The 16194-nt window shown below is 37.7% G+C and overlaps 1 protein-coding gene across 1 annotated transcript in view; it reads right to left on the reverse strand.

Moving 5' to 3' along the window:
• Positions 1-16194, reverse strand: part of EPHA6 (EPH receptor A6) — an 833227-nt gene that overhangs the window by 620223 nt on the left and 196810 nt on the right. The window contains 1 exon segment of the mRNA XM_043538468.1: positions 3235-3898. Coding sequence (XP_043394403.1) covers positions 3235-3898 — 664 coding nt within the window.

Consider the following 16194-nt stretch of genomic DNA (forward strand, 5'->3'; position numbering starts at 1 on the left):
ATTATGTTGGTAATGTTTGGAATAAGCAATGATCATGGTGATCTTAAACAAAAAAAGAACAATTGGTTTGGTGTGTGGTTTTTTATTTTATTTTACACTCTTCTTTCCTGTTTTTAATAAATAAATTAGAAATGTCAAATGGTGCATTAATTTCTGTACCAAACAGATACTTTTCAAATCATTTTAAGTTTAATTTGTGCATAGACTGGATGGCTTAGAAGGTTGCTGATGGGCAGCAAGTCTTTTTAACTTTTAAGTTACTGGTTCAGACCTCACCCTGGCTAGGAGTGCTCCCAGATAGTTATCATAGAATATCAGGGTTGGAAGTCACCTCAGGAGGTCATCTAGTCCAACCCCCTGCTCAAAGCAGGACCAATCCCCAATTTTTGCCCCAGATCCCTAAATGGCCCCCTCAAGGATTGAACTCACAACCCTGGATTTAGCAGGTCAATGCTCAAACCACTGAGCTATCCGTCCCCCCCCACCCCCCAACCATGATTTGATGGTTGTTTGAGGGGACTATATTAAATGAGATGGTTATCTCAATTCAGTTTATTTTGACCAAGTGTCCACATTCCAAAACAAAATACAATAAAAACACCCTGCAATCAGACTTGGCAGAGATGTATGTCTGTATTGGCAGTCTAATGAAGTGAGGAAACTTAAATACCCTAGCAGTGATTCTTCTAGATCACCATTTAGGCACAACTAGTTGGTGAAAACAAAACACAAATGTACAGTAAGGAATTAAAAATTAGAAAGACCAGTGCCAACCTTAAAATACATGGCATAAGACTCAAGATGTACAGATGGATGGAAATGTCATCCACCTTTGAAATTAATTTATATCTCCACAGCAAGCCAAAAAGAGAAAAAAAGCCTAAAGCAGTTATCTTAGAGCACAATCTGTTTAAACATTAACCTGTCACTCTCTGGGCAATTAAATAAAAAATAAATACTCTATTAAATAAGCTTTTAGACACTCCTATAGTTCATTATGCTTCCATCTAGGATATGGTTGTTTAACAGTATTCTTGATCCTCTTACTGAATTAACAAATGGATGTACAACAAGAAGCTTCAGAGTCACTCGCTCTTGGTTTAGGGTGCAGGTAGCATTGCTTACACATAGTCCTATAGTATGAATCACACAATGCAATGGAATTCACAAAGTGTTAATAGCTTTTGTTGTGGAAAATTCTTACCCTATTAGTCAGTCAGAGATAAAATGAAATCCTGTGCAAAAAAAAATCATAAATATCTTAACTGGATATACATTTCTATTGATGATGTTGCCAAAATTGGTATCTTTTCTGATGGATAAATTTCAGGAGACAGTGATAATTTTTTGTCATCACAACAACACTGGAGAAAGTGAGGTCCACTTTCTTATGGCAGTATATAAAGTGTTTTTAATGCTCCAGTGCTGATGTTCTCCATACTATTTATCTATCTAAAGTTTCTACACTGTTGTCCATTACTAATAGCAAAGTCCCTTGTGTAATTTATGGAGACTTTTGGCTTTTCTCCTTCCTCCTTACGAGCCAGACAGACTAAAGCAGGCAGAGACCTTTGTGCAAAGGCAAGTGGTTTTATATAGTGGCATGCCCTCTACAACCCACTATTCAGGAACAGAGTCACCACATTCACAAACCTATATGCAGTTGTTACAGAAAGGAGAATAAAAGAACATTAAAAGCAGATATGCTCTACAGTAGAGCCTGATTGTTTCTGAAACTGACCAGCATATTAACTTCCAGGACATTCTGCAAGATGAACAGAAGCAACTGCCTATATCACTAGTGGAAATAAATGGCACCCTTCCACACTGGTGGAAAGTCGGTATTGGCAGGTGTATTGTCTGCTGACATTAGGGTCAAATTCATCCCTGGTATCTGTGTAGTTGCACTAAGGATACATTTTTACTACAATACCTGTCAACTATAGATCTCAAAGACTTTTCAGGATGCCTTGTGATAGATGGACATGCAACAATCATTACCATGAGGAAACCTGCTGATAAACCTGACAGCTTCATATTTTGGGTGCTATAAGATGCATTGCTGTACCAAAGAACAGACATCTTTGATAGGTACTGAGAGAAGTCTGTCAACACATGCACATGGCTGAAAAGAACTAGAACTACATGACCAAATTTTCAAATTTTAGGAGGGATGTGCCCCAACCTCACAAAAATTCCTAATCTTACCCAAGAGTGTGACTTTATCAGAGTTTTATCTGAATGCCTATTTGCCATGTACCAAATAATCAGGAGGCTGAGGTCACAGGTGGACTTTTCAACTGAGCAAAAAGTTCAATCATCACCAACTTCCAATGATGCATCCTCTTTCTGAAGAGTCTGACACAAATAGTGCTATATTGCATAAACAACACTTGACAGCTGCAGAAGACTTTTTTTGTTCATACTTCCTGTTCTTCTGTGCTCTAATCCATGCATGGCAGGTGTAGCCAAGAAATGAAAATATTTTCCCTTTGAAGCCATCTTCAAGAAATTGTTACTTGTTCTGAGAAATCATTCATGCCCTTCCATGCCCTAACAAAATGCAATACTATATCTGTCCGATATATTATATCTATCCTAAATAATATTATCACACAAAATGATCCCCATAGAAAGTTTTAAATCACAAAACTATTGAATAGCATTGGGGTAGACATATTCTCCAAGGAGACAACAAGAAGCAGCAGCAAACACTGGAGAAGTTTGTAGTACTTGTTTGTAGTACTTGTACTGTAGTACTTGTTTAAATGCAGGAGATAGCCATCCTGCATTTTTCAAAGCAAGAAATGGTAACAGATATTTGTAACTGAAACACCAATACTGGCTATGCAGTATAATTCAATACTATAATGAAAGAGAATTTGAGTAGCCTTATTTCTAAACTTTCACATTCACATTGAACTTATGCGCACACTGCAGTAAATCTTCTTTTCTCTCTGACTGAACTCAACATCCATATATTTTGTACCTAATTACTTTACTTGATATTCATGCAGCACTTAAAACTGTTCATTCTGAATGAATGATTATAAAGCTGTCACTTAGAAACTAAAAGTTTTCTTACAAACCAACAACACCATGACTTTAAAAGTACATTTTGCTTATAGAGGCATTCCTTATAAATATGTGGTGCAATATTTTCAACATACAAATGCTTTATTTGTTATGCAGATAATTGCATAAGGTAACTTTTATAAAGTGCTATTTTCTTACCATGGCAGGAACCATCCACTTCCTCATATCCTACACTGCAGATGCATCGCCCAAGAGGCACAAGCCAATCCCCATCTGCTCCACAATACAGTTTTGGAGTATCCCGCTCCTCAGCGCTCTTCACACAGGAACCCCGTACTTCCACCAAAGAGGAAGAATCAACCCTTGGAATAGTATCAGGAAACATAGCCAAGTTACGAACTGTGAAAGGGCACTTTTTGTAGTAAACGCGGGCAGAGACCAGAGCAATGCAGGCTCCAATGTCCTGGAAAGCAAGATAGAATCCTTTCCTGTTTACTGGCCCAACCTCACGAACTTCTGTGTTGAGTTTAAGAATGCGGTCACCCAAGTCCATCTGGGTAAAACTCTCATCAGCTGCAACAGTATCAATTTTAGTGTATTGGCTTGGCTTGAATTTAACTCCATGGGACTCATCTGACTCCATGTAGTAAAGGTTAAAAGTTTCTTTGCAAGTTCCCAGTACCCATGGAATGCTGTTGCAGTCCCTCAGGGTAAACTTCATTTCCACATAAATTTTCTGGGCTGCATCACGGGAGATCCAATTTGTACGAAGCCAGTTGTTTTGGTTTGGTTCCATTACATTACATACCTGGTAGGTGTGAATGGGACGATTGTGTTCATCCATTTCAGTTATGGCATCCCACTGAAAAGAAAACAAGTTGTTTGAAAAACCAAGAATCATAAACTATATATATATATATATATATATATATAAACCTTAATAGAGTTAGAACATTTCCTTTACTTAAAAATTAGAGCTTAGATATTAATTAAAAGAAGGTTTACTATGGGAAAGGTAGTTTGCATCTTAGAAGTTCCATGTTGAAAAGAACAGAAATCGAGAAACTGTATCAGGAAAACAAAATTTCTAATGATCGTGGCTTCAATGGAGGGTGAAGATACTTGGCATGTCTCAACATCAGATCCTATATGTTCTGTATTACCTTTATTGTCTCTTCATCAGGAATGGGTGGGTGAGATTCTGTGGCCTGCATTGTGCAGGAGGTTGGACTAGATGATCATAATGGTCCCTTCTGACCTTAGTATCTATGAATCAAGTAGTCCCTGATAGCCCTCTGGTAATTTTTGTTGCCCCTCCTTCAACAACATGAAACTTCCAAATTTGCGCACAGCATTCCAGATGTGGTATTACTGTACATATTGCTGAAAGATGACCACTTTGTATACATCTGCTTCTTATGTAGAACAGATACTGAATAACAAATTAGCAAGGGTAAAAACTGCTTTTGAATAATGTGGCTATTAGCAAATTCATGAAAGGTCTTCTTGCCAAACTGTAGCATTTACAGAATTTAATAGGAAATCATGCCTTTACCATGTAGTGAAACTAACATCTCAAAGAGCACACAAAATTACAGATGAGCCCATCTTGTGAAGGTTAGATCTGAATCTGAATTTCAATGTTCTCTGAATTTGGAAGATCAGGGAGGGATCTGTTTTTCCACTTCTGGACTCTCTGTATGATGAATAATGTTTTTGTATGACCTTTCCAACTGAAAAATCCAATGTGAATGTCACTAGTAGGATTCATCCTAGAAAAGTGTTTATTCTAATGCCACACATGAGAGACTTGTAAGATGCTTACTTTATTATGAAATCTACTAATTTAAAGGGATCACTGGTTGTCAAATATATACTCAGTAAAGTTGAGCCAATAATCATTTTACCTCCAAAGATTCATTAGCAACAATAGAAACTGAGGACATGTTCTTCCTTAGAAGAACTATACTAGTAGCATAGATCTCAGCACTATATAGATCTAAAGCACTAAGTTCTGAGTGGCCTTTCAGACATGCCATCCTCATATTGCATTCTAGATGTAAACTGAGATACCAGTGAGCTGAACAGCTGGTCCTAAATATCACTGAAAATGCCAGACTTCTTTCTTTTAGTGCTATAAACCGTAACCATTTACATTAACTTTTGTAGCTTATGTTTGCAATGCTTTTATTTTGAACATATATTGAACATATATTGAATAAAAGTTATTTGCATGCAAATTAGTTAATAAGACACTCTTCGAAACCATCAAAATAAAATGGGTAAAACAATTAGAAGTAGAGAAGTCCATGCAGTATTTTGTCTCTTGACACTGAATTTCATTTTACCATGTTAGATACATAACAAATGTTATGTAAAGATGTGCATTAGAATTATAGTCAATATGCAGTTTCAGGTGCAATAAGGGGATAATTACCTTCAAGTCATTAAAACAACATTATTCAAACATGAAGTCACATATTGTTAGCACATGATTCTAAAAATATATTGCCCACTCCACAACAGACAAGACCAACATATTCTAATTTAGGTATCTAAGTTAAACACCTAAATAAACGCTTTGGTTTTTGGAGATGCAGAACATCTATCATTCCTATTTGTGTCAATGCCCTGAGGAATGTGTACTTTGCTTAGGGGACTCAAGACTGAGAAAATCTAGATTGTCTGTGCTGAATATAATCTGAGTCCTATACCACATTCACCATTTATGAGCAAAGGAACTGTTCTAACCTGATTTTGAGGCATCTGTCCTCAGTAATGAGGACAAGATTGCCTCTTTACCTCCTTTCATTGTGGATATGAGGTGAAGAAATTAGTTAAGTATTAAGCTCTGTTTTATAGAATTCTAACCGTTTGATGTCATCTTAAAGGACAATGTGAATACTCAAATAGAGAGAAAACATATTGTTTTATTCCATAACTTTTAAGAGTGCATTGCTAGTCCCATGGGGGGAAAAGCAACTTGGATCCCCAAGGGGCTTCATCTCACCTCCATCCTCTCTGGATGTCTCTAAGAAAAGCATCAGTCCCCCTTGGAGGTAACAGATCAGTCACAGTGGCAACATCAACATCATTTCACAGCCTCATCAACCTGCTAACTTTTACCAACCAACGCAGTTAACTTTCAACAGCCTACTGTCATCAACAGAAAGAGCTTAGTGTCTATGAAGATTCCTGCCCACCCCCACCCCCACCCCATAGAGGTAAGGGATTTGGGAAGGGGAGGAGATTATCAGCAGAGAAGGCTAGGGAGGGAGAGAGGAACACATCAAAGTAGTCACACAGTATGAAAAGAATGCTGAGGGCTCAGAGCATAAGGGAAAGCTAAGCAGGAGCTGATTAGGCTAGAGTTAAAATAATAAAGAATTGAGAGTTAAAGAATAAAACAAACAATAAACAACACAACATGGGAAATAGGGAAGAATTTAAAAAAATATATCACTAGAAACCCTCTGGACCCCCTGTCTATATATTGTCTATATTGTAAAGTCTTTTAAGCAAGGACATGTAATCTTGTTTGTCTGTAAAGTACTTAGCACAGTTTTAGTAGATAACTAAATATATAATCTCCTGTAATTTAAACCAAAACAACAAAAAAGTCCAAAGGCTCTCTAGTGGCATGTGTACACCAAGGCAAGTGTGTGAGGAAGATGCTACAAGAAATAGCTCCAGAGGTCTCACAAACATAGGGTCAAAAAACACAGAAGGATTAGCCAGAACGTAGTTTTTGAACAGGCAGTCAGTCATATACTGTCCTGTTGCAGTGACTTAGCTTTAAAGCAAAAAGCTCCAGCATGCTACTCTCTTCTCCAAAATATCTTGTAAAAATATCATTCTTCTAATATGATATTTTCCTCAGAACTATTTAAATATTTACTTTGAATCAATACCCCCCTCTGAACTTTAAAAAAATAGAGTCTTTAATGCTGCTGCTGGGCATGTAGTTAAGAACATAAATCTGTTTTTTCTGTGGTTAAGGAAAGGGTTCTCCGTATAAATAATAACTAATTTCAAAGAACAAAACAAGAAGATCCATATATAGAGACAGTTTTTCTAGTCCACTCAGAGCAGATACAAAACTTTATTAGAAATACAAATGTATTAAACAAGAAAGTAATAGCTGGATGATGAATAAATAATACACGTTTAAAATGAACATTTAATTTGCTCCTGCCATTGTATTTGGAAATAGAGTGAATTAGAAAATGCATATGTTTATATATTTGTGTGTTTCTTATCTCTACTCTTGGATTCCAAGCTCAAGAATGAAAATAGGTCCCCAAAACATCTACCCAAATTAGTCTGAAATCTGACAGGCATCTGAATTTGTGATAATCTGTGTCAAGAACATGTTGATCCTAAGATAAATGCTTGTTTCCGGTCTGTTTTTATTCTCTACAGAGTTAATATAGTGAATGTAACAGGTAATAATGGTCCTGCAATAGTGAACAACTGCTAAAATAGTTACTTAAAGCAAAAAACAATCAGAGCCAGACCTCTGAAAAGTACCTGGTTCATACATATGGTGGATGCTCTACACTTTTGAAAACTAGGCCCTTTGAAGTTGAGTCAAGTTGGGCACCCAAAAATTTAGTCACTCAAAACATCTGGACACTTCTGAAAATTTAGGTCAAGTTGATTTTATGCTTCCATTTATTTTAAAAATATTTGATAGTAACATAAAACTCATTCGATCAACAAAACTGAAATAGTGGAGAGAAGAATCTGGAGTTTGGAAGAGAATAAATGTACAAATCGTCAGTTACAAGGAGAAAATATTAGACTGGGCTACAAAACAGCAATGAAATTTTATTGAGATAAAGTCTCAGATGTTTTCATATCTTTACAAGCTACTTTACAACCTTCCATTTTCATTTTAGGACTTCACTAATGTTTAATCACTATATGGAGAACACTGTAAAGGGCTAATGACTTAATTTATTACCTCCTGGTAGCACTGTTACAATACTGGAAATTGTTTTCAGTCTGTTCCACTCTCTCTCTGTGTTTTAAAAAGTGAACACTATTCTCAGGTTAAAAAATAACCATAAAAGAACCATTAATTGCAATTCAATAGGTGGTACTGATTAAGGTTTTATTTACACCACCATACAGAAAAGATTATATTTCATATGCCCAATTATTTTTCAAATACTTGTTTCTTTTTTTATAATAATATCCTCAAATGGAAAGTAAGATACTGGGCCATTTTCAGTCCACTGTAAGCAGGTATATCTCCTCTGAAGTCATTGGAGCAGCACTGGTTTAAACCATATATATCCAAACCTGGATCCCTGTGGATTGTCCAGGTAAAAGAGGGCTTTTCCTGCACCACCATGGACCTATATAGTCCCCCTTCCCTTCAGGTCATGTTGGACAGACGGTGGGGGGATATGATGGTCAGCGACCCCACACTGACCTGATCTGCAACTAGAGGAGAAAGTCACTTCCTGGCTCTCTATCCCTTAAAGGGGAACAGTCCTTTTCCAACAAGTCAGAAAATGGCCCCTACCATTTAATGAGCAGTGAGGACATTAGTTTGACAAGTAATGAATTATCAAGAAGGAAAAGAGTAAATAATGAGGAATTCACAATAATAAAATATGTTAGGGGGAAAAGCAAGTATTCTTTACTCCGGTCACTGTGTTTGTTTCACTACTTCCTAAGAAAACAAATCTGTAAAGAGAGAGAGAGACCAAATTTCTTTTAAAAATGTATAAAAGCGTATAGCCCTGTCTAGGTAACATGTAATGATTTTTCTTCCAAATTAAAGGACAAAACATTTAATCATTCTTTCAATCAAAACCGATGCCAAATCTATTCTAACCTTGCTTTTTAAAAAAAGAGCATTTCACAGTGATTTAGGACACAATTCTCAGTGACACACCACATAAAAATGTAGGCCAGCATTTTTAAACCAAGCACCTAATGTTAGGCATCTAACATAAAGTGCTCTGATTTTCAGAAGTGCAATCTTTGCTTTCACTGTCAGTGGATGCAGGATCAGATTCTTAAAAGAAGAAGTATTAGGTATGTTGGTATTATAAAACAGCCACGATGCAAAGAGGCTTTTCATTATATTATGAAAGTTGTGACACTGTGGGGACGTCCAGAATGTGCAGAAATGGTTAATTACATTTCACGTAATCATTACATCCAATGGGAGACCGTAGATATTTTTCTTAGTATTTTAATTTTTTTTTAAATTCATTACTGTCAATAATCTAATTTATTACTTTATTTGGGTACCAGCACTTGCAGATCTCAGCTAAGAGTCATCACCTGAAGTCTACAAGTGAATTGTCACTTTCAACAGAAAGCTACTGACAACTTTTTTGATCCCATTTCCATGGAAACCGAGGTTGAACTGGTGAAAATAAAGTAAGGGGTTTTAAAAAGTTTTGAAAATTCCCTTTTTCTGTTTCCATTGAGCTGATCTCCATGGAAATGGGATCGGAAAGGTCAAAGCTAGACAGCAGCATAGAAGAACTCTCACTTAGCATATTTAGGTTGCAGGCATCTGCAAAATGTGCTGCCCTCTGCAAATGCAGATTTCAAAATCCACTTACTATAGCAGCATTCAGAGCAAAGACAGTTAAAAATTACAGTATTGTGAAGTTTGGAAAAACTTTCTAATTAATACTTTTAGAAAGGGCCATTTAAAAAGCATGGTTGGCCTTTAAAACACAAATCTTTGAAAATGGCAAGGTCATGAAGTATTAATCATAAGTATAAACTTTTTTTAAAAAAAAGCCTAAAATTTTAATGTATTAAATGTGTAGTTTATGTGTACTTGCCTGGTGTTCAACTCTCTCTCCTTCAGTTTTGTACTTGCAGCTGTGACGCCGCAGAAATCAGAAGTTCCTGCCTCTAAGAACAGCATTAGAAAAGAGCTGCAATAATATGTTGTGTTGCTGTAGGGAGCATGGAGAAGAGAACTTGACATTTTAGATCTCTTTTCTGTAACAGTGCATCATGTTAAAGCCAGTATATTATAATCTGAAAGCCTAACACTTCTGTTATGCAATTTGGGTGAGGAGGTAAATGACATGTCTCTATCTAATAGAACAGGTGGCAGAGATGAAGTTCCCCTTGTAAAAGGCCATAGTGATCGGACAGATCATATCTCTCTGCAAGAGAATGTGGTATGTGAAATATTTGCCTCCAGGCAAGCAGAGAAAGGAACCAGATGAGACTTTAAAGGTGCCCATTGATTCAAGTGATACTAACTTCAGTTCCAAATTACAAATTTGTTGACTTGGGAGTATGAAATCACAATGTAAATACAGTACAACACTGTTCTAGCTTTGCAGAACAACCATTATGGACATTATTTTTACGAGCTAAGCAAGTGCCTGAGTCATAGCCCTAAGCATGGAAAACACTGTACAACTGTGTATATATGCTGAAGGCACCCAACAGGCCAAATGTCATGAAATACGTTTGGATTTCAAGACCCTTGCAGAAGATGCAATGTGTCAGACTTTGGCCCCCAGCCAGACTCTACTCCTCCCCTCCAAAAGGAGACTCCATTTGCCCAGCACATGGAAAGGAAATATCATAAATGTGTCTAGAAAAAAACACTTCATGGGGTAATGCCTATACCGGATAGATTTCAAATACAAGTCAGGAAAAGTAAAAGCAATTTGCTATGCACAAAGCAGATGTACAGCCAAGATGCCCCATTGATCAGTCAATGGTTGTAGGAAAAGATGACCTACAATCTGCATAATTGGAATTGTCCTTATAACCGGTCAGAACTGAAGAATCCTAGAGCTGTCAAGGTTTACCAGCAACATTATCTGGAATATGCATGTCAGAGAGTCAACCCCAAAACCACAACCTCACCTCCCACTCACACATATCCCACCCTCAAAAACACCTTCTATACAAGCACAGTTTTGACACTGGAATGGGAGAAGTCACAGAGCCTCCACAAAGGCTGCTAGGAACCTTGCAGTTGCGATTGATTTCTATGTGGATGGCGCTCAAATACTATGGTGATGGGTGGTAGTACAAAATACTAAGACAGAAAGAGAAGATAGAGAGATGAAGGCACAAATAGAAATGCTATAAAAATGAAACTAGAAGCCAAAATGAAGACACCTCAACAAATCAGTGTCATTTCTTCAAGCAGCTACATGTTGAAAAAGAGACGCTTGAAAAAAATTCCCAAGGTGTGTCAAAAGAGGAAAGTAAAAAGGTGTCGAAACACGCAGTGGCTCAAAGAACAAGGCAAATTCCAAAAATAGCACAGACAAAGGAAATATAACATTGTTAAAAGGAACCAGGAAGAAAAATTCATCTTGCCTTCCATTCCATATCACTGGTAGGCAAAAGCAAGTTATGTGAGGAGAAAAGGGCAAGACCGTTCACTGATATCAAATCATAGCAGTCCATTAGTAACTTTTCAAATGCTGATCTCTATAACACTGTGATTGTGACCACAATGAAGAGACCATGGCTGAAGAATGACTGCAGAACTGTAAGAGACAGTGTTTTGTTTTGCAAAACAAAACTATAAAGGTTTATGTTTCTTATCGATCGGTGGGCTTGTAAATCATTGGACGAGGGATACTATGGTATGCTCCTTTAAGGCCAGTATATTGTAATCTGGGAACATATGCACTGCTGGAGGTTAGTTTGCTGCATCAGCTGTTAGAGCTTGTAGCAGCTTGATGGAACTCTGCAAATAAAGAGCAAAAATCATCCTATACCTGTGCATGCACCTAGAGTTACTCCAACAAGGCCCTACCAAACACACCTCAGCTACAGTAATCTGTTCCCTAGTGAACACTTTAGGATTGTAAAGATTCCCTCTTCATGCCTCTTTTGATATTGCAATCCATTTATTGCCTCTCATCTACTGCTGCCTTTAGATCCAAGAATTGCTGCAGACTGTCAACACCACTGCTATGAAGGCAGAGCTGTAAGTAAAGTGGACACAGTCTAAGTAGGGGACAACTCTCTTTATCTTTGATTGCTGCTGTTTATATTAACTGAGGGCCAATATTGGTCACTTTAAGCGAATACTCTCCCTGTCTTAAGTAGTGTCACTAATAGTGGCAATTCAAAGCATTCAAAAATCATGATCCAAGTCTCCTAACTTCCTGAGATAGGCTTAAAAACATGAGGTTTAAAATAATAAATACTTAGTGGATTCTTTTTATTTGCCTCATATGTTTCGAGCCTTTAGAGTTCACCTTTTTAAGCTTATTTTTAAGGTTCTCTCTGCAACCATTTATACCTTTTTACACTTTTTTAAAGATGAAAATGCAAATTTTTACATAATTACATGACTTCCTGAAACTCTCCATAAAATTGCAATAGTTGACAATACTGGGGTTATTCACCATTTAAGGCAAGAGGATTAAGACCATGAGTTTGCTATTTTCAAAACTGCTAGTCAGATAGGTGGAAAGATGGTCCTGAGATTAAGGCACAGGACTAGAAACTAGGAAATCTTGGTCTTAGTCCCAGCTCTGCCACAGACTACCTGTGTGTCCTTACAAATATCAAAGGATCTCTCTGTGCCTCAGGCTTCCCATTTTAAAAATGGGGATGAGATTATCTACTTTCATGTGAGTGTGGAGAGATTTAAATGGCTGAAATATGCAAATGGTCAGTGGAATTAATCTGGATTCTTTATTCCATCAAAACAAACAGGAAATCCAAGTGTTCCCATCTTTCCATCTCTCCCTGATTCCTTGCCTAGTATTTTTAAACAGGTACTGCAGTTGTTGCTGCTCTATCCAATGATTAGATGCAATAAACTTCTTTGTTTAGACTACAAGATCAAAACCATATTACATGGACTTGAATAAAAATAATAAACATACAAAGCAATTATATAGTGTTTTTCATCTTCCAAGTGCTTTATAAACATTAACACATTAATCCAGACTGAGGCATAAAACTAAAAAAAAGAAAAACTAGAGATAATGAGAGGAAGGTTAGAGTAACAGATCACTGATTTTACCAGAGTGCACTGAGAAAAACAGTAATGAGGACCTCACTATATCATTGTGCATGCCCTTTATTTGACATTATAAAAGCACCATGTAATTTGGAAAATTCAGCAGTACCAGCACTGGTTCAAATCTTCAGTCGGGCACTATTACCCTCCTTAGTTATACATTAACGGAGGACATTTCTGACAGTGCCCTTTATTTCTCTTCTGTAGCTGCTATTCAGTGAAATACAGATATCATTCATGACATCCTTATGCAGCTACTTCAGGGCCCCTTACTGAAATGTCTACTAAACACTTTATGGCATTCAAGTAGTTGTACCTTTCAAGGATCATTCATCCAGAGAGATAGAAGCAATGTGTTGTTTTACAAACAAATATGATGTAGAATTAAGATTAACAATTTTGTTTTACTTTTAATTTATTTTCTCATTCTTCTGAGTGGATCAGTGTCCTAAAGGCAGGACCCACCACCACAATTCAATGTGCTCAGAAGACTCTGTTCAAGAGAAGCACCAGAATTAATATGATGGCGTTATTACAGTCAAGATCTAAGTTTATTGGTCTGCATGGGGATGCCTCTATGCATTCTAGATTCAGCTGAAGCCAGTGTTAATATAGTAACTCCCCACTTAACGTCCTCTCGCTTAACGTTGTTTTGATCTTACATCCCTGCTCCATTACAGAACATGCTCGTTTAAAGTTGTCTATAATGTCGTTTGGCCACCTGCTTTGTCCACGCCTGGCAGTCCCCCTATGCACCCCACCCCCTGGCGGACCCTGCAGATCAGCGCCTTCCCTCTGTTCCCCCTGCCTCCTGTCCGTGGCAATCAGCTGTCTTGCGGCGTTCAGGAGGCTGCGGGGAGGAGCGAGGACACAGCACAGAGACTCCCCCCTCCCTCCTTGCCTCCTGAATGCTGCAAACCAGCTGACTGCCCTGGGCAGAAGGCAGGGGAGGGAGGAGGGAGGCTGCGCACCGCATCCTTGCTCCTCCCCCCCAGCCTCCTGAACCCTGCAAGACAGCCGATTGCTGTGGGCAGGAGGCGAGGGGAGCAAGGAAAGGTGCTGATCCGCGTGGTCCACCAGCCGGTGGGAGGCGCTGGGGGGAGAGGGGCCATAGGGGAGCTGTTAGGGGGCTGCCAGCCTGTTTAATACCTGTATTAAATTGCTTGTTTAAAATTGTTTAAAATGTATATAATGCCTTTTGTTTGGCAAAAAAAAAAATCTCTGGAACCTAACCCCTCTCTATTTACATTAATTCTTATGGGGAAATTGGATTTGCTTAACATAGTTTCGCTTAAAGTCGCATTTTTCAGGAACATAACTACAACGTTAAGCGAGGAGTTACTGTATGTCCGTCACTTTAACTGAGGACACACGTTTTAGAAAATAAAGATGTTTGATAACAAAAAAAAGGACTCATAACTGGAGATGTTCAATTTGGTTTGGGTCAATGAAGAACCAGCCCAAATCTTTGTCTAGTCCTTGAATTTATGAACACCTGCCTCTCTCCACGTCCCATGATTTTTCTGATTTAGGTTTAGAATGGAAGTGTGAAAATACTGCAAAAAGGCTGTTAAAGACAGTTCTAATGAAAATGGAAACAAAGTACCCAAAATATTTATCTATTTCATAAGTATTCATTTATATATTATACATTAAAATTATGCAAAATATTCATTGAATTATCATTATATTTACCTACATTTTAATTCCATCCGTATCAATACATAGGCCACTTTACCTATTCCTCCCAGAAAATCCAAAGTGGGAATAGGAAAAAGATTAATTGGAGGATGGGGGGAGAGAAAACACACACTCCTCCACCATACTTGCTTCCTCACATTTCCTATTTAATTACTTATTTATTTAGAGCCTGAAGGTAGTTCTACCTTGTGAGGAGACACATTCTCACAAGGCGCATTCATCCACTCTTGTGGAAAAACTCACTGGAGGGGAAAACGCCTTCCTTCCATCTCATTGCCAATAGCACAAATGGAGGGAAGCACCACAATTATTATTTTAAGGTATAACGCTACCAATATCTGCAAATACTCTATATCATAAAAGGTGGCAAAATACAGTATCTACTTAATGATCTGCTGCACCCCGCATTCTGTACATCACCCTTTCATAGATACCTTAATAGGTTCAAGTGATCATGAGCTAATTCAGTTCAAACTGAACGGAAGGACTAACAAAAATAAATCTGCATCTAGGGTTTTTGATTTCAAAAAGGCTGACTTTCAAAAATTAAGGAAATTAGTTAGGGAAGTGGATTGGACTGAAGAACTTATGGATCTAAAGGTAGAGGAGGCCTGGGATTATTTTAAATCAAACCTGCAGAAGCTATTGGAAGCCTGCATTCCAAGAAAGGGGAAAAAAATTCATAGGCAGGAGTTGTAGACCAAGCTGGATGAGCAAGCATCTCAGAGAGGTGATTAAGAAAAAGCAGAAAGCATACAGGGAGTGGAAGATGGGAGGGATCAGCAAGGAAAGCTACCTTATTGAGGTCAGAACATGTAGGGATAAAGTGAGACAGGCTAAAAGTCAAGTAGAGTTGGACCTTGGAAAGGGAATTAAAACCAATAGTAAAAGGTTCTATAGCTATATAAATAAGAAGAAAACAAAGAAACAAGAAGTGGGACCGCTAAACACTGAGGATGGAGTGGAGGTCAAGGATAATCTAGGCATGGCCCAATACCTAAACAAATACTTTGCCTCAGTCTTTAATACGGCTAAAGAGGATCTTAGGGATAATGGTAGCATGACAAATGGGAATGAGGATATGGAGGCAGATATTCCTACATCTGAGGTAGAAGCGAAACTCAAACAGCTTAATGGGACTAAATCGGGGGGCCCAGATAATCTTCATCCAAGAATATTAAAGGAATTGGCACCCAAAATTACAAGCCCATTAGCAAGAATTTTTAATGAATCTGTAAACTCAGGGGTTGTACCGTATGATTGGAGAACTGCTAACATAGTTCCTATTTTAAAGAAAGAAAAAAAAAAGTGATCCGGGTAACTACAGGCCTGTTAGTTTGACGTCTGTAGTATGCAAGGTCTTGGAAAAAATTTTGAAGGAGAAAGTAGTTAAGGACATTGAAGTCAATGGTAAATGGGACAAAATACAACATGGTTTTACAAAAGGTAGATCATGCCAA

The sequence above is a fragment of the Chelonia mydas genome, chromosome 1 (genome assembly GCF_015237465.2).
Source record: "Chelonia mydas isolate rCheMyd1 chromosome 1, rCheMyd1.pri.v2, whole genome shotgun sequence".
NCBI classification, from domain to species: domain Eukaryota; kingdom Metazoa; phylum Chordata; order Testudines; family Cheloniidae; genus Chelonia; species Chelonia mydas.